Source organism: Hippocampus comes, unplaced genomic scaffold (assembly GCF_001891065.2).
Source record: "Hippocampus comes isolate QL1 unplaced genomic scaffold, H_comes_QL1_v1.1 scaffold434, whole genome shotgun sequence".
NCBI classification, from domain to species: Eukaryota; Metazoa; Chordata; class Actinopteri; order Syngnathiformes; family Syngnathidae; genus Hippocampus; species Hippocampus comes.
In genome coordinates, this window is record NW_017805117.1 from 50,963 (window position 1) to 69,407 (window position 18,445).

The 18,445-nt window shown below is 43.0% G+C and overlaps 2 protein-coding genes and 1 long non-coding RNA gene across 6 annotated transcripts in view; 2 read left to right on the forward strand and 1 right to left on the reverse strand.

Annotated features, from left to right (window-relative positions):
• The window catches only part of LOC109513252 (uncharacterized), a 29,130-nt gene extending 13,612 nt beyond the window's left edge, over positions 1–15,518 (reverse strand). For all 3 annotated transcript variants that reach the window (XR_002167693.1, XR_002167692.1, XR_002167694.1), the window contains exons 1-5: positions 15,426–15,518; positions 13,169–13,359; positions 12,275–12,356; positions 5,476–5,556; positions 1,596–1,668 (exon numbers count right to left, since the gene is read on the reverse strand). This is a non-coding gene — a long non-coding RNA (uncharacterized LOC109513252). The remainder of the gene's footprint in view (positions 1–1,595; positions 1,669–5,475; positions 5,557–12,274; positions 12,357–13,168; positions 13,360–15,425) is intronic.
• LOC109513249 (uncharacterized) lies at positions 9,188–11,431 on the forward strand. 2 transcript variants are annotated; one of them, XM_019865552.1, is made up of 7 exons: positions 9,188–9,337; positions 9,565–9,822; positions 10,326–10,622; positions 10,696–10,755; positions 10,829–10,933; positions 11,033–11,073; positions 11,152–11,431. In XM_019865552.1, the coding sequence occupies exons 1-7, from the start codon at positions 9,286–9,288 to the stop codon at positions 11,257–11,259; spliced, it is 921 nt and encodes a 306-aa protein (XP_019721111.1). In that variant the 5' UTR covers positions 9,188–9,285; the 3' UTR covers positions 11,260–11,431. The 2 variants fall into 2 exon arrangements, with proteins under 2 accessions (XP_019721111.1, XP_019721112.1); XM_019865553.1 differs by having other exon boundaries at positions 9,189–9,337; positions 10,832–10,933.
• Positions 15,446–18,150, forward strand: vrtn (vertebrae development associated). The gene is made up of 2 exons (XM_019865551.1): positions 15,446–15,777; positions 15,979–18,150. The coding sequence occupies exons 1-2, from the start codon at positions 15,466–15,468 to the stop codon at positions 17,677–17,679; spliced, it is 2,013 nt and encodes a 670-aa protein (XP_019721110.1). The 5' UTR covers positions 15,446–15,465; the 3' UTR covers positions 17,680–18,150.
• Positions 18,151–18,445: the final 295 nt, after the last annotated feature.

Sequence of the window (18,445 nt, forward strand, 5' to 3'; positions counted from 1 at the left end):
TTGGCTTCCGACAGCCACTCTTTTTGTTTAGATTTTACCCCCGTCGGCATCCTTGAAAACATTACCGCCTATGTTTTTTTTTTTTTTTTCAAAATGGAGGCAGATGAAGAAGAAAAGAGCGCAGAACGACCGCCGGGAGGCTGAATTGAAGGCGACTTTGGAAACCAAATCATCTCATCATCTGTGACACATTTTAATACTCAATCAGAGCTTGATCAAGTTTTTTTTTTGGGGGGGGGGGGGATAATAGTAGACATGGGAATAGACAGCGGCACATATTTTGGTTTCTTTGAAAACAATGGGCGGTTTATTGATGAGGCGACCCACCATGAGCAGCTTGATGAATTATTAGAATTGGCTCGAAAATTAACTGTCAACTTTGAGCGTGACTGACTTTGGAAAAGTGGGCGGCTTCGAACAAAAGCTTGTTCATCCCAAGTTGTGTCACACATCGAAAATGCAAAGAGCATGGAAGAAAAACTGGAAGTCTTCCTCTTTTGATGTGCAACCCAAATGTCTTTAGTATAGCCAAAAAACAAAAAACAAAACAAAGACCCAGAAATTTAACCGCCAGTGTTAAACATTTAATCATCTAGAACAATAATCATTTGACTGTTGCGTTCATGATATTTTCCCCAACTTTTGTGTGGCCCTGAGTGGTATTAGGTTCGTTCCCCACCCCCACCGTTTCGAATTTGAAGCTTTATTATGGATTATTTGAGCGCAACTGTCTCGCCGTTCTCGTTCTGATTAGGATCAGGTTTTCACATCCAAGCGTGAATGTGCTGCTTTTATGACTTGGGAGTTGTTTGAAAACAACAAATGAAAGGAAATACTTACATCGTGATGCGCCGCAGACACAGTCGACCAGGTGGAAAATGAGTGGAAAAGGCCTGCTCTGTATTTGCCGCCGATTCAAACCGTAACGTCATGAGAGATTCATTAGGGGCGCGCTGGGGCCCGTCGCTCGTTCCAACTCGCAGCTGTCGGTTTCGGCTAAGTGGCGGTAGCAACCGGGCACGTTGACCTTCAGCATTCGCTATCCTCGTCAGCAGAGAACGCCAAAGAGTTCTGTCATCTCCCTCACTAAGGTACTTAGTACATCTCATCGGGTCTGAGCAGCGACCAAAACGCTGATGTCACTCCTCCCACTGGGCAATTAAGGGGAAATTAATGATTGTTTCTGTAGTCATGCTGGGTCAAAAATTTGTCAAAACCTCAGGCAGGATGTCATACTGTGACTATGAAAAGCCTTTGGCGCTCTCGTTAGTGACCAAGCCACGCCCTCTGCATCCAAGTTGGTGGTTCAAGGAGATTCATTTGCCACGACGCACACCATCGGCTAAGTGTTTTGGATTATTTTAGGTTTCAAAATGTATCATTATACGGCGAGGTACTTATTTTGACACTGGCTCGACAGTTAAAAATGTGTTTCGTGGTAATAAAAGTCTGACTTACGGTGGTGGCTTGAGAGACAAGCCATCTAACTTTGGCGGGGGTTTTTTTTTGGGGGGGGGGCTGAGTTGAGCTGATTTTATGCTTTAACAGGGCAAAATATTTGAGATACGAGTGCCGCGTGGTGCCGGTAAACTCACCTCAACTCACTTCGCAACAAGGAGCAGTTGGAAAACGGGACTTCTGATTTTTGCCACTCTTCATTGAGGCTTTCTGTCAAAGTAAACATCAAACAAAGAGAATCACATGTTATGCAGGCTAATACTGTGCTAGCCTAACGCTAACAGTCGCGTGAACGTCACCATTGCTGCTGACCACATTGGCGTCTGATTAGCTGCAGCTCAAGCACAGACCTGATATTTTTTAAAGCGGCCTTATCCGGCAAACACAGCGCATTGACCCCTCCCAGCCCCCCCCCAAAAAAAAGCAGCCAAGCTGATACTGGGTTTGCGCCAGATCATCAGCTGTCAGCCATTTTCCCAGAATGTGTCGGAGCATGTGTAATAGTTTTCATGCGGCACGGCGAGAGTCAAGGTCTGCGCACGCGGCAAAACACACATCTTTTACAGCGGAAAGGCCAAGAGGCCACGGCGGCTTGATTAAGTCCAGGCCCCTTTCCACACGTGGCTCGTACATTAGCAACTCAGCTATGCATATTTTTTTCTAAACTTTTTCTTGGCACCATCGTGGAACATTTAAGAGCACCTTTCCACTCCATTTTTTTATTCTAGATGATTAAAGAATATGTGCTTGTGTGAACATATGCTTTTATATATATATATATATATATATATATATATATATATATATAGATCCCTTTCTTCATGTTCCCAGAAACTCAAATATACACATTTGTGTTCTCTGATTGGATACTTGTGGATTTATCCTTCAAGTTTCCATGGTGATGGTCTTGTGGTTGTACTGTAGGCAATGTCCTGCCGAAGACCCCATGGTAATTTATTCACTTTATATAACAAGTCATTTTCTGGCCTTTATATATAGTGGGTCACTGTTTGGCCTGGAAAAAAGTTAAGACCTCATTGTAGAAAGCTTAAATCATCACAGGGAAGCTTTTGACAGCGAAAGAAAAATACCGTCAAGAAATATATTTAAACCCTCCGAGTTGACAACAGATGTTTTACTTATAGCTCAGGTTCCTCGTTTGACCAACGTTGCCTGTTGAATGTTAGCGCAAATATTTAATAGGACAAAATTCCATTGGAATCGCTCAATAACCTGCAAATAGGGAGAAAGCCATTTTATTTTACGCATGTAAACCGTTCCTTTCTTATATTTCATTCATACTTTTAACAGCATGTTAACTATCAATATATTGTATATTGTATTTGTCATTTATGTATTTAAAGACTTGTTAATTTGACCTATTTACAAATCCCAAAAAAAAAAAAAAGGTCTATTGAAATGTCAACCTTAAATTCTTCAGTTTCGCTCTTCTTGTACAATACTTTAATTCAACCATAATCAGCCTGTGTTGATATTATTTCTTACATTTTATGTTTTACCTCTGCCAGGAAAGGTTTGTAAACAGAACAAAATGGCTCTTATTGGCTAAATAATGACGATTTCCGACCTCCTTGCATCCCGACCTGGATCGATATACTCTCGCTTCCTTTAAACACTCCCTTAAACCTCAATAAACTGTCTCCAATTCACTTTTGGATCCACTGCTATCTTTAACTTTTATAGCCATAACAGCATGAATTGAAAAAGACATCTGGACTCATTTAGTTTCAGTTTTAGCCTTGACCTGAAACATAGGTCGAAAATGCAATGAAACAAAACCTCGCAGACCAATCAAAAACACAAATCTGGAAATGATTAATTGCCCAAACGTTTAACAAATGCCACTCTGATCTCATGCTTGTAAAAAAAGTGTATAAACATATTTATGCGCCTTGCTTGTAAATCACCCTTTGGACTGACATAGAAGCACAAGAATGCTTCACAAGTGGAATTCTTTTTTATTTTTATTATTATTTTTTAAGGTGATTCACAGTTTTGCAATCATTATTTGCAACTTGGAATGAAAAAGGGAGTCAAAGTCTAAAATATGCATTTTACAGAATAACTCCTGGCTGGCTCACTGCGAGGTTAGTTTTTACTGGAAATATATTTTATGGGGTTTTTAAATCGAAAGAGAATTTTTTTTTTTTTTTTTTTAAAACAGCTCTGCTAACGGTGGATTTTTGCACCGGTTTGCATATTGCCAAGTTTGTAGTGAGGAAGACTCCTCACATTTGATCTATTGTCTGATTAGTTTTTACGATGTTCAATTAAAAGCTTTGCGTTATTACAATGGAAGGAAAAGTTTGAACAGCGTATATAAAAGCATAGCTCGTTCATTCATTAGCTGGCAAGCTAACTATCTCACTAGCTAGATCGACAGACGGCCATCCCAATTTATCTTTTTCAAGCCATCTGAGTCGCCCTGCGATCGGCTAGCAACCAGTTCAGGGTGTCCCCCGCCTACTGCCCGAAGACAGCTGAGATAGGCTCCAGCACCCCCCCCCCCTCCCTCCCGCAACCCTAGTGAGGATAAAGCGGTTCGGAAAATGCATGAATGAAAGCCATCTCAGTCATGAATAAAATGGGTTGATTTGAGCATCAAGTCAATGTGACAAACGGCCTTTAACGCTCCCGATTTTCTTTCATGACTAAAGCATTTAACTTGCTGTTTGCTTGGCTGTCAGGATTCTGTCGACAGGGGTTAGTTAATACAATCTTGTCATCGCTGTCGGGCCCATTTTTCTCAACTTTCGACAGGTCCGATTTGACTCCAAAAGTATTCACTAGAGTCAAATACCGCCTATTAATAATCCGCTTCAACGGTGACGTGCCAGCTGTTTCCAAAACGTTCGATGACTTCATTGTTATCAGGTTCGTCGCTGGAAAAGTCCATGTAACTGGGAAGCACCTTCATCGGCTAATCCAAACAAAAGCTTGGCGGGTGGGTCAGCCTTTGTCAAATGTTGTTTTTTCATCAAGTGCTGACTTCCCAAATGTGATTTTATCATGGCCCCCTCATTAGACCGTTTCAGCACAATTGAGCCAACATCAATAACTTTTTGCCCAAGACTGGGCACGACCTCCAACTTGTTCTCATCAGAGCTGAGCAGAAAACAATCATCCAAAATGGCATGTACCATTGACAAGTTTGAATTTAAGTTAAATTTTAAGTGAAATGACCAAAAATGAGCCAGAAGAAATGAGAACATATGAAGCTATGAGAAAAGCTATTGACTATCTTAAAAATAATGGTATTTATTACCTTCTCGAATTTGTTGTGAGTTTAATATATCATTTGACCAGAATGTCATTGATTATAAGGTTCTTTTGATGGCACACTCCTGTTTGAGAGAGAAATCATTGTCATCCCCGGACTTCTGACGCACCTACCGTGCAGAACCCGGAAATATGAAATGTTGTGCAACAATGACATGTTTCCAGGACAATAATCTCACACATCTGGACAGTAGCATGAACAAAAACAGTGTGTTCCCATCCTGTCAGTACTGAGACGTAATGCGAAGCTTTCATCCAAATTTGATTTTGCGATTTTTCCCAAGAAAAAGTGATTCATCCCGAGAGATAGAAATGGTCCGGTTCAATTTAGACAACAGTTAATTTGTAGTGCTTTGTTATAAATTATATGTATTTTATTCGCTTTATTTGTATTTCTATCTATATGTCAAAGTAATTAATAACGAAGGGTGGAGGGGGTCTCACACAGGGCAACGGAACATTACCGAGAAACTTGGCACGTAACGCACAATTTAAATCAAATACGGAAAATGATTTGTCATCCTTAAAGGCTTCAGTCGCGAAATGTCTTTTTTGGGGCAGCAAACTCGTGCAGAAAAGCCAAACAAAACAAAGTGTCGTTCTAGATTTCCAGGGAGTGGCTTTGGCGCAAAGACCGTAATAAGCCTTTACGCTTGTGGTCTGCGATGGCATTTTCTTTTTCATTTAAATAGCGCTGGAAAAATAAGATTTACTTACACACAACGACATAGTGACAGATGTGGGACAGACAGAAACACGAGCACTTCCTTCTGGGGCCGCAAAGCGTCCGTCGTATGTCTGCAAATAGAGAACGCTCAGACTATATCGAGCACTTGCGTGCGAGAGGCACAATGGCAATCGTGTTCAAACTCGAGTGCATCGACGTACGGTTTCAGTGAAGATCAGCTGATTTTTGAGTTTTTACATTTCTGTCACTTTCGGTACGAATCGTATGAGGACTCTCTCGTTCTAATCTCGTCACCAAACAAATGAAACTCATCTTCTCGTGCTCTTCGCCGTTCTTCGTTCACGTTTAGTGTGAAACACAATCGAGTGCTGCCACCTTGTGGTTAACTACGAAATTAAATCGTCAAACGAAGAACGAGATTCGTACTTCCGGAAGCCGTACCCGAACTGTGTGTTGAAAATTATGCTTCAGCGCGGAGAAAGAATTTGCTGCGTGCTTTTCTTCATGCGGACGGCCCGAAGTAGCACTCGTGTTAATTCACTCGCGCCGAATGTTTGGTGACGTGCTGCTTTGCATTGTGTTTGTGCTTTGCGTGACCTCGGCAGAGCAGCTGGTGAGGATGAGGTCACTCACGTGGCGCGTCAGAGGACTTTTTTTTAATTTTTTTTTTTATGAGAAGTGAAATTAGATCATATTCATAACGGGACTATTTTCCGGCAACCTGCACCTACTGTTTAAGATCGGGGCTTGGCCAAACAGCTGCAACGACGCACAATTCTTGACAGACTGTTTTAATCAATAACAGTAAACAAAATAATGTATATTTAAGCCAAGCATTTAAAATAAAATAAAATCAATGAAAACTATAAAGAAATAAACTAAAACCAATGAAATATACCAAAAGACTTTTCAGGATGCTAAACATAGCTTCAGGGTCCTCATAGAAGAAAATTCTTCATTTATTCTTTTTTTTTTTTTTTTTAACTAAAATTGGACAAAGCTCACCAGAAATCTCCAAGAAAATCCAATTGAATGCTGACGGCTTATTATGGTTGTTACGAAACATCCCAGCAGTCCGGAGCTACCATGTAAGGGCTGCTTTTTGATTGACAGCTGCATATGACAATCCAGACTTCTTTCAAAATCACACTAGTAGCCGGCAGGTCATCGTCATTATTTTTCAGGCCCTATAACTTGCAGACAAAACAATACCGCCACCCAAACAGACTCCCCAAAGAGGTCACTGAGAGAATGGAAAGAGAAAGAAACCCACGTGGATGATCTGAACCGAATCGGAGGACAGAGTGTCGCTGAGAGCGTGTGGAAATTAGTCAAGACAGCATGGAGGCCTCCTTTGATGCCTTTGCTTTGAGGCCTATTAGTCGATATCCTCTGCCAATATGACATCTGTTTTACAGCATGGAGAAAAAAAAAAAAAAAACCCTGGCAGAGCGTGTATCGATCCCTTAAACACATGCCACATCCACACTTGCTGTGACTTTTGTTTTTCGTGGAAGACGCCACGACGGACACTTGAATGAATGAACCTTCAATCTAACTCCATACCCCCCCGCCCCGCCCCCCTCCAAATCTTTTTTGTTGTGACCCGCTCATCTTTTCCGTGCTAACTACGGCTCCTGCTTTTCCATGCGGACACATGTTTCGACAGACAATGAAACGCGGCAGACAGCAATCGTGAGAAGATTCTTGCGCCTTTTGGCGTATGATCTCACTTGGCCTGTCAAGTGGAAGCCAGCAGAGAGCGAACTGTTCACGTTTTGGAAACGACCTTCCTTCGACCAGTGATGACGACCGCGAGCTGTTGACTCGTTTGGCTTCGGGAGTCAAAACTGGAGTGTCAAAGATGATGTCTGGTTATCAACTTGCCACTTTGGAAGCAAAAAAAAAAAATGCTATTCCCCAAGAGTGATGTGGAGTCACTGAAAACGGAGTGACGAGATCCATATTGTTGTCGTTGAAGTCCAAACAACATGTCTGGTCCATATTATCCTTCAAAGATGCTTTCTGATTAGCGTTTGTGTCGTAGTTTCGAACCTTTGACAGCTCATGCATCTTCCGTCCCCCACAGTGCGTCACTGTTGGCTGAAGTGCAGATGAAGATTCTTTGACCGTGAGAGAATTTCTTGGAAGGGTCAAAACGAAGGCGAGGAGTCACATGGAAGCAAACTCCAGGATGGAGGGAAAGCAACGTTTGTCAAAAGTCCCGTCCACAACAACGTATGGAAATTTGGTGTACTTCCTCCAAAGTCTTGGTGAGAACTTGTGTCTCAGAGTTTGCAGTACCAAGTACACAGGGGAAACAGTAATCTTTCGACGTTTTGGCCCATTCCCAAGAAACTACAATCGCTATATTCAATTAAAGTCAGTGCAATGAATCCAACGGGTCGCATAATGAGCAGAATTTGTCAGGTGAAAAGCCATTCCAGAATAAAAAAACCTCAATGACCCTGAAGTCAGCAGTGTTTTATTACGCTGCTGTCTGGAGGACATCCTTAAGCGTTGCATAACTGCAAAGACCTAACCATCCGTGGTTACACCCTTCCTTTAAAAACTGCCTCCCTTCTCTCTCAAACTATTAAGTATGTGACCCCCCCGACCCCTCTCCCTGTTTTTATCATTTTTGTTAAAACAGTCATGATGACATAAGAGTACTGCATGATAAAAATGATCTAGTAAAAAATTGTATATATGGCTGTATTTTGTGCCTGTGGTTTGACATACAGTACAGCAAACACCTCTTTTTTCGTGCCTCCTGTTTATTTGCGATGTAATTCCATCGGCGACCACGAGAGGGTATCCCACTATTTTTCTCCGAGTGCTTTTGTAGTTATTGCGCAATGTTAGGACAACTGGTCCTCTCGGACCACGCTGGGTGGTCACCTGGTCTTCCGGTACGTTGTAATTGAAACTAACTCAACATCTAGACCTGCTCGGTGTAACTATTGTGTGATAAATTCATCTGTGATTTGTTAAAAAACATGAATTGATGCATTTTCTGTGATTTGTAATAACGTGTGAAACATTTAGCTACTGTTTATAAATAAATATGGATTTGTTAACAATTAATGGTATTTGTTTTTTGTTTAAAAAAATAAATTGTTACATTTGATGAAATTACTACAAGGAGCAATCATGAACTTTGGGGACTAAGGGTCAAGTTAGTTTATTTTTTTAGGATTTTTTTTTTTGCCTCCCAGAATTCAAATCCTTTATTTCTAGTGATTTATTTTTTGTTTTTGTTGAGAAAAAAGTCGTACAATTATTTTTCCCCCCCAACAAAGAGTACCTGTACATGATCTCATTCATCTTTGATAGAAATGTAAAAGGTGCGTTATTGCCATCTACTGGTCAAATTTAGTTTCTCGGTATCATGTTGCCCTTTTAGGTTAACGTTCCAAAGATACACACGAACAAACACGAGCACGCACAGAGGTACACACGTACAGACCTATAGATAGATAAGATAGCTAGATAGAGAGATAGATTCTATCCATTAGACAGAGAGATAGTCACTTGCTTTGGAGGTGGCTGCTATTGCACAAAAAATATACAGTCTGTGTGTGTGTGTGTGTGTGTGTGTGTGTGTGTGTGTGTGTGTGTGTGTGTGTACTGTACACATAACTCAAGCAAAAGTCGAAACGTGCGTCACACCCCCACCACTTGATGGCGAGAGGAGACTTCACAACATCCAGCCGCCACCGAATGACGTCACTCCACCTGCCCCCAGCGGCAGTTAGTTAGAGGAAGTTGCATGCAAAGGCAAGAAGTACGGCTGACTGACTCTGGCAAGGATCTGGACACTTGAGCACACGCTCACGATGCTGGAGTGCTTTGTCATGAGGTTGCTCATCTTTCCTCTCGTTATCACAGGTAAGAAGTATTTATTTTAAAAATGTATATACTGAACTGAAAGGGGCTGCAGAAAAGGCCTGGAAAACAATTTCATGTGTTTTTTCTTGTAATAAATAAGTAAATATAGATATAGTTTTATTTTGAGAAAAAAACATTTGTTAAAAAATTGATTGATGGAATTTGCCACACAAAAGTCTTCTAATGACCTGCTCTTGACCCCGTTTGCACGCAACTTTCTCTTACAGGCATCAATGTCGACGGTGACGCGGTCAGCTTGGCGCTCACGTTTCCATGCACCAACTCAGTGTGCTATCACATTTGGAGATTTACCCGGAAAACGGAGAACATCGATGTTGTGCTCACAAGTAGCGGGGAGATGATGCAATCCGCAGGGGTTGAAGCTCAGGACGGAAAATGCACGAGGAAGCTTCAACGTCTGACGGAAGACAACATTGGACTTCATTACTGCAAGATCACAGATGATGCATTCACACCTCAAAACGGTCAGTAACGCCGCGTGCGATGACTTTCTTTTTTTTTTCTTCGGTTTGGAATAATACATTTTATGATGCTAAGGGCACATTATATTTTTCTGGGAAAAAATTTTTTACATTGATGAGTAAAACATCATCATGTTATGACAAAGAAAAACAATGTCAGTTGAAAAAAATCAGACAAAAAGGTCAAAATTTGACAATATTGTGAAGCTGTTTTATTTGGATATTTTCAAAAAATACTTTAGAACAAAGTGGTATATTTTTTCGGGGACACTTTTTTTATGAGAATAAAATTTGAGATTTTGAGAAACATTGAATATTGTCTGAGTCATTTGGACACCTGAATGGCAAAATTTTGCCAGACTAAGAAAATCTGAATTTTACAAGAATCAAGTTCTTCACTGATGTATTAAAAAGTCCCAGATCAGAAGTCCTCATTTTGGAAAATTGGGTGGCCACATTACCCACATGGAGAGCAACGGAATGGTCTTCTTTTGTGGTTTCTTCAGAAGCTCCAGTGTTCAAAGTGGCGCCGGGCTTTGACGTATCTTTCCATTGCACTCTGCTGTCCTTCTTGACGCTGGCCCATTGTTCCACAACACGAAGCTATGATGTCCGTTTGAGGTGGGTGGACCGAACCGGCCAAGAGATCAGCGACAATATGCACTATCGCATATCGCGAAAGTCACGGTGCGACGTCACCTTGAACGTCACCTTGCAAGCTCCGGGGAGTGAGGAGTTCAGGTGCCAGGCGATCGTGAGAGGAAAATCCTGGAATTCGGCAGAGATGCGAGTCCAAGTACCAGGTGTGGACTGACTACTAACAGACCTATAATTTTTTTTTCAAGCTAAAAATAATCAGATTTTTTTTCTGTTTAGTTCCCAAAGGGAAGGGAAAGGGAAGAGGAGACTTCAACTTCAAAGAAGTAAAACCTCAGGGTACGGAATTAAGTCCACTCAGCTTTAAAAATGCCGAATATTCCACAGAAGTAATTTGTGTCCATGTTCCCAGTGGACAGCCACTACAAAGTCGGCGTGGTGGTGGCGGTGTTGGCGTGCGCCACGTTGACCGCCTTGGCTGCCATGTTTGTCGTGGTCAGGCGACGAAAGGCAGCAAGTAAGTTGTGAGCAATTTTGCTCATTTGTTTTGCTTTTTTAATGCTTTGTATGGCACAAATATATATTTTCCATAACATTATCGAAATGCTCATTTCAGATCTGCCCGAAGCCTCCTGTCCCGCGGCCATTCACGACCACATAAGCCAACCCGAAATAGAAACACTTTCATGTGGTTTGAAGTGGGAGCAGAATGATAAACGTTTTGCGTCTCCGCAGGTGGCGGATGACGTCATTTACGCGGATGTCGTCCTCCCCGTTGGTCCGGATAGAGTGTCTTTCTCCCAAGGCCAAGATACGGAATATGCGTGCATTCGCTACCAGTAGGCCTTCATGTGTGTGCATGTCGGCAGAGTATTGTTATTTTTTGAATGAATCGTGTTTTGTATGGGTTGGAATGTACATATGTGTCAGCTAAGCTTAAATATTTGTATGTTATGCATTTGAATAGTCTACCTCAAGAAATACCACTTCCCTTTTTTTTTTTTGTCATGTAACCAGAAAAGAATGAGTTTCTGATTTCCCGTCCGCCCCCAAGAGAACAGTTTTGTGCACATTCTGTTCTTAGTTTTGTTTCCTTTTTTTTTTGTTTGTTTTAAAAAAAAAAATTTTCTCTGAAATGAAATTTTTGTCTTGTAAAATTAAAATTGAGACTTCAGCAAAACTATCATGAAGTCATGACTTTTTTTAAATTGTAATAAAAAAACTTCGAATTTTTTTTTTTTTTTTTTTTTTACCTTTTTTGACTTTTAACTTGAGTTTGCCTTTGCGTACAGACACGAACACGAGGTCACACCTGCACAGCCATACGCGCATACACTGTAACACACAGCCTCAGCAGGCGAGAGACTGCCGGAGCCGCTCCCAGCGTTGCTCTATTTGCATTTTAAATGCTTTTTAGTCAGCCCACTCCTGTGCTGTTCACAGTGCATCGCCACACCTAAGAGAAGTGTGTGTGTGTGTGTGTGTGTGTGTGTGTGTGTGTGTGTGTGTGTGTGTGTGTGTGTGTGTGTGTGTGTGTGTGCGCGTGCGCACGCGGGGGTGCGTGTGACAGGGACAGAGGTGAGTGAATGAGTTGAACAGATAAGTAAAGACAGAAATGTTTGTGAAAGGATAAAACTTGTAGAATATTAAGGTGACTGCGGCTCCTTTCTTCTATTTTAATCGGCGCCACGTTGTATAATTATACATTTATTGGACTTGATGAAATTTTCAGCGTCGAATGTGTGAAAGTGCCCTCTTGCGCATATGCACAATAAATAAATAAATAACGGATGTAGCTATGTATTACGGTCTAAGATAGAAGGAACCAGACTTATGAGGATAAAAAGATTGGACTCACCCCACAACAACGAGCACTTGACAAATTCTTCCAAAAAAAACAAGGCTCCAAGCTGTTTGTTCCACTCCAAGTTGAAGTTTTGCTGTCAAGGGAAACACAAAGCAAAGAAAGTTTCACCTTGTGTACTCAAAACAAGAACACATCTTTGCGTTGCATTAGCTTAATGCTCATAAACAACACAAAATACCACAAATGGGCTAACGTATAGCATTTAAGAAGCGACGTTATCACCCTTTTAGCAATAGCTACCTGAACATGAAATGGTGGCGCAATACATGTAGACAGAGAATGTGACGATACTCAGGCAAAACGTATTTAAATTCATTGAAGAACAAGTAATATTCCTGAGTGACTGAGCTTTTAGTGATTTTAGTTAGCTACTTTATATTTATTTTAATTTGCTTTTAAATGTTAATTATTTTGCTTGGAAATACTTTAAAATGTTTTTGCAAAGCACAGTGAGTTACCTTGTTATGTTCTTTTTTTAAAAAACCGTTTGTACAATATTTTTGTTTTATCTGATGGTCTCTCTTACTCACACTATATGTGTTGACGTTGTTGTAAATTGTGTTCAAAGACCTTTAAAAACGTTTTGAGTCCCGTAAATGCTATAAAAAAGCCTTGGGTGTATTTAAATGTAATTATTGTCTGTAAATCCGGGATTAAAAAATAAAAACTTCCTTGGCTGAGTTCATGAAGAACTGCTAAAATAGAACCCCAGTGACTCTTTCAAAACCTCCAATCGATGCACGTCTTATGTGTCCTTGCCTTACACAAGCATTTCTTCATCGTTGTTTCAAAACCTTGACCGAGTGCCGCGTAGAAAATGTACCGCTGCTTTCAACACGCTCTGCAACCATTCACCCATGGAAATTCTTGCATGTATTTACTCACCGGTGCACTGTGCGCGTTAGGTGTGTCACGCGATCAGCTGATAAGGTCAAAGCCGCGAAGCCCGTCCGAGTCAGGCACCAGCTTGTCTGACGGGTAAGCGGGGGCCAAATGCTGCTGTCCCCTGCTGTGTGCGTGCGCGTGTGAGTGAGTTTGGGGGGTGGTGGAACAAAAGGGCCTTGATGACTGAAATCCTGCAAAAGACAGAAGAGAGGGAGAGAGAGCAGAGAGGTGTTAGAAAACGTGGAGGCCGAGCTCCACGCCCAGTCTGAACACTTTCTCCAATCCACAAACGGGACTCGCACTCGACTGCGTGCACGCACTAGAAAGCTGAATTAAGTTTATTTGGATAAGCACAAAATAACTTCACAGATAGCTCCTTTTGTGCTATTCTAAAGTGATCTGAGGGTGATTGCTACACTTTTGGTACCACTTACCGAGCCATGAAACTTTATGGAAGCGGCTTTCATCATTTCTCGCCGATGTGACTTTCAATGATAAACTCAGGGCATACTGATGACTTGTGTTACAATTTAAATATCGATAAAGAGGTAAAAGGTTGCTTTGACCTGTTTACATGATTGTTATACTGCCCCACAGTGGCCAAGGCACGCAACTGTAGCATCAACTCTGATGATCAGTTACAATTCATTTATCGATGTGATTATACATATACATTTTTTAATTATGTAAAATTAATGTGGTCTTTTCCCTGTTAACTGCAAAACATTTTTGTTTTAGGGAGAGGGATCTTGTGATTTTTGCAGATTTTTTTTCCCCGCTGTGAAGTAAATCAATACAATGTATCGAAAAAATGTCAAATGTTCTGCTTGTAATCCATAACATTAGCGTTGTAAGCATTATCGTACAACAAAAACAAATTCATTCATTCTACAGTTTTTATATTCATCAGACGATTAATCGGTGAGCAGAATTCTACCGAATAGGGCTTAAAAATTATAGTCAGCTCAATCAACCTAAAATAAAAAACAAATAAATTAAAAGAGCAAGAAATTAACCTAAAATAACACGCTGGACCATAAAAATAAAATGCGTATGACATCATGAATGAATCAAGGGTATTAATCGGGAGTGCGGGAAAATTCGAAATGAAACGTTTTATTTATGAATATTTAATGACAGCACACTTGGCCAAATTTCAACAACGCCGCCGCATTTTCAGAGCCAAAACCCCCACATTCAAATTTGTAGTGACTGCGAGTCACACAACTTAATTCCGGGCACAGGTGACAAATAACCTTGAACTGTTGACAAAATAACACGTTCCTCAAACTCAAAGTCCCCCACTGAGGCTGCCCTTTTGTTAACACTTCACATTGAAGTTGACCCTGACTGCACCACCGCGGCGGCGGCGGCGGCGGCGGCAGCGGAGGAGGGAGGAAAGAGGAAGGAGGAGCGCTTTCTTTCTTTCCCGATGGACAATTTCCTGAGAATCTTTCGTGGCTGCGCGTCATTGTCACCTTTGACGCAAGCGATGGAGTGAGGACGAGCCAGCGGGAGCAGACTTGGTGGAAGCCCTCCGGGAGAAGCCGAGCAACTCGGAGCCAGCGAGAGTGATTTTTTTTTTTTTTTTTTTTTTGCGTTTCCATTCCTCCGCGACGTGAACTAATCATCGCAGGTTAGTTGATGCGCTCAGTTTTTAAAAGACGCTTTCGTTTGTTTTTGAACTTCGTCAGTTTGCGAAACGAGCGAAGAATTTGGAATGGTGATTTACAGATTTCCCCGAGGTGCATTTGAAATCATCCGGAGATAAAAACATGATAACACAATTATTCGTGCGCGTTTTGTGCATCACGTTTTTAATTGCGTATAACTAATGAGAGCAATTCCTGATTCTTCTGCCCGATAAGAGATGTGTAGCAGCTATTTCGAATGTGGGATAACTTGATAAGTAATTATAGTCCCCTAAAAACTTATAGTCAGGGTATTTTTCCTCAGTTTTTAAGAGACAAGTCACAAGAGTTTTTTTTGTGTGTTCATATGATGGTGTGCAGTTTCCATTTTGAATAGTTACTTTAAAATCGGGGCCCCATCTTGATTAAACAAACATTGCTCTTCCTTATCTTCGTAGAATAATTCAATTATGATGCATGCTTTGATAAAGTACAATACTGTCGAGAGCTATTTTTCATGCTTAAAAAAAATGTTGCTGGAACATCATGACATTACAATGAATTGCTTAAGGAAAAAAAAAAAAAAAGAGCCATAGCAGGGATGCAAACGATGAATGTCAATCTACCCGCTTGTACATTTCCCTGCTTCTGTGATGTCCGCCAGTCATGATTCAGAGGAACGAAGCGGTGCTGTCCATCCTGAGGGAGCTCCAGGAGGCCACGGAGAGCTCGGGCCTGGACGCGCTCATCCTGAAGGCCCTGGAGGTGGACCGGCTCCTGGCTCCCTTCCCGCTGCCCCGCTTGCCCTGTCAGAACTTCCCCGAGTGGGTCGGCGTGGACAACGTCGCCCAAGGCCTGTACCCGCGGGACGCCCCTGCGGACCTCCTGCCGCTACGCTGCAAAGGAAAGGGCAACCTGCTATTTGACGCAGCCAGCATGCTGCTAGTGGGCAATAGTGGTCTGAGCTTGGAGCTACAGGTGGGGGGCTCATTGCTAATTTTTCCACCAGGTTTGATGTATACTGGACCGCTTTTCTGTGAAAAGTTTGAAGGGTATGGAGCCGAAATGTTTCAGAAGGATTCAGGAGGGGTCAAAGGCCATGTTTCATTTTCAACACATGCTCCTTCGTCTAATAATTCAAATGGTATGTTTGTTTTTTTGTTTTTTTCACACTACCAGGTCAGGACAGTTGTAGAAATGGTCCTGTGGAAGAGGTACTACCTGTCCGGGATGATCGACTCCAAGATGATGCTCCAGGCGGTCCGCTTCAGCCTCTGCGCCGAGGAGTCGGAGGCCATGCTCAACCTGTCCGCGAGCATCCTGGAGGCCATCTTCGACGCCGACGTCAAGGCCTCGTGCTTTCCTGACTCGTACGCCAACATGTGGCACGTGTACGCGCTGGCGTCTGTGCTTCGGGTGAACATATACTCCGTCTACCCCATGTTCAACCACAAGATCCGATCCTACTTCAACAGAGTCATCCGGCCCAGGACTTGGCCCAAAGAGTGCGAGCCTCAAACCTTCCACATCATGTGGTCCGGCGAGTTACAATCAGAGACTTTGTTCCGACCCGATCACTTTGTGGCGCTGGTCCACGTGAGCGACTTTGCTTCGAGTAGTCCCAAGAGCGAGGAGCTCCTCATCCAAGACTCAAACTTCTCATACCGGACTCTGAAGGACAAGTACAACATCACGAAGAGGACCTTCTACCGCTGGAAGAGGCAGTCTCAGGAGCACTGTAAGAAGTCCACGGCTCGCTATGAGGCCAAGAACTTCCTGCAGGCGTCTTACCTGGAAGGGAAGCTCATCCCGCTGCACCAGTTCAAGGAGTTCTTCCCGGAAATCTCCAGGTCGTCTTACTACAACTGGAAGCAGGAGCTCCTCAAGTCAGGCGGAACCTTCTCCACCTCGTCATCCACGGGGGAGATCAGTCCCGGCGAGAGCACGGAGCAGGAAGCGTGGTCCTCTCCCGAGCTCAGGCAAGACGAGTCGGACCATCAAGAAAGCGTGGCCGGCATGTTCGGCCTCAGCATGGGGGCCCTGGATCTGGAACGGGCTCAGAGTGCGGCCCACATGCAGCAAGCCAAACGCTGCTTGCAGAACTGCATCGCCACCAACGCTTCGTTTCCCTTCAAGCTCTTCAAGCACAACTTCCCCGGCATCTCCAGGTCCACCTACTACAACTGGAGGAGGGAGGCCATGTTGTTCATTGGAGGCTACAAAGCCAGCAGCTCGGATAGCTCCGACGCGGACAAGAGCCAAAGTCCGAAAAGCATCTCTCCGGTACTGCAACTGCAAAACATGAGCGAGTCGGCTCCACGGTCGAAGATCTGCAGGCGTAAGCACAGAAGTTTCAGGCTGGCGTACATGAGTAAGAAACAACTTCGAGATGTGGCCAAGATGCTGGTCCAAAAGTCCAAATTGTCCCTCAGTAAATTCAAGCTCAGGTTTCCGACCTTGTCCCTCTGCTTCTTTTGGCTGTGGGCAAGCGGCAACACAAAGAGGATGGTGACCGAGATCGATGCTGCCAAAGTTGGGGAAACGCCGGCGGCCGTCTTCAACATCGCAAATAACCACAAGGCGCTCCCGTTGGCGGAGATCCCCCCGTACGTCGGCGGATCCGGCGCCGCTTCCCTGGAGGCCTCGCATCCCAAGCACGACCCGGGTCGCTCCCTGCCGGACAAGCAGAGGCTGGCCGTGGACGTCGTGGCTCTGGCCAACTTTAAAGCCAAGGCCAAGTTGTTTTTGCAGACGCGCTTCGAGGAAAGGTCTTTCCCCACGTTCAAGGAGTTCCGCTCCCACTTTCCCTTCACTCCCCGCTCCACCTACTACATGTGGAAGCGGGCTCTACACCACGGGGTGTCGCTGGTTCACGGCTAAAGCCTCGCGCGGCCACCGCATTTGGAAAATTTGTACGTGTGTGACACTGTGACTGAGAGGCAGGCGTGTTGAAGCCCTGCAAGGCAAAAGGCAGTTCAAAGATTGGACTCTCCGCCAAGCATCGTACCGGGCACCCTTTACCTTTTATTGTTGTATGCTTTTTGGAAATCACATTCACTGTATGAGCCAGGGTTCTTCTTCTTACCTTTAGTTAGTTTTTTTTAATTCACTTCATGTGTATACCTTTTTTTTTTGCCTCATACTCAACACTATAGTGACTTGCACCAAAGAACAAACACTGTGAATCAAATGCACCTTTGTGGTTATTCTGAAGACGCTTGAATGCAACTCAGTTCATTTTTTTCTGCTGCTCATTTCAAGACTACTTTGCCTTTCATGACATTCTTTTTTTTTGTAGGTCCAGTGTTACATTTGTACTCAACTAGTGTCAAGAATAAAAAGTGCCGCAGAGTTGTTGTACGTATTTCCCCCAAAGCAAACTCTGCTGTAAAATAAATAACTGCACCAGCATTCGCAATTTGATTTCATTTCGGGTGGGTAGGTGGACGACTTTTTTTCCACGCCAAACCGGACCTGACGGTATCAATGTCTTTTAAAAACCACTCCGCCTGCAAACGATCATCTTTTAACAAAAGCCGGTCAGGGGTTTGGTGTGTTGTTCCTCTTCTGTGCAGCTTATTGTGCTCATGCTAATGAAGGTAATGGTCAAGGGTGGGGACGAGGAGGGTCTTAATTGTATGCGAGG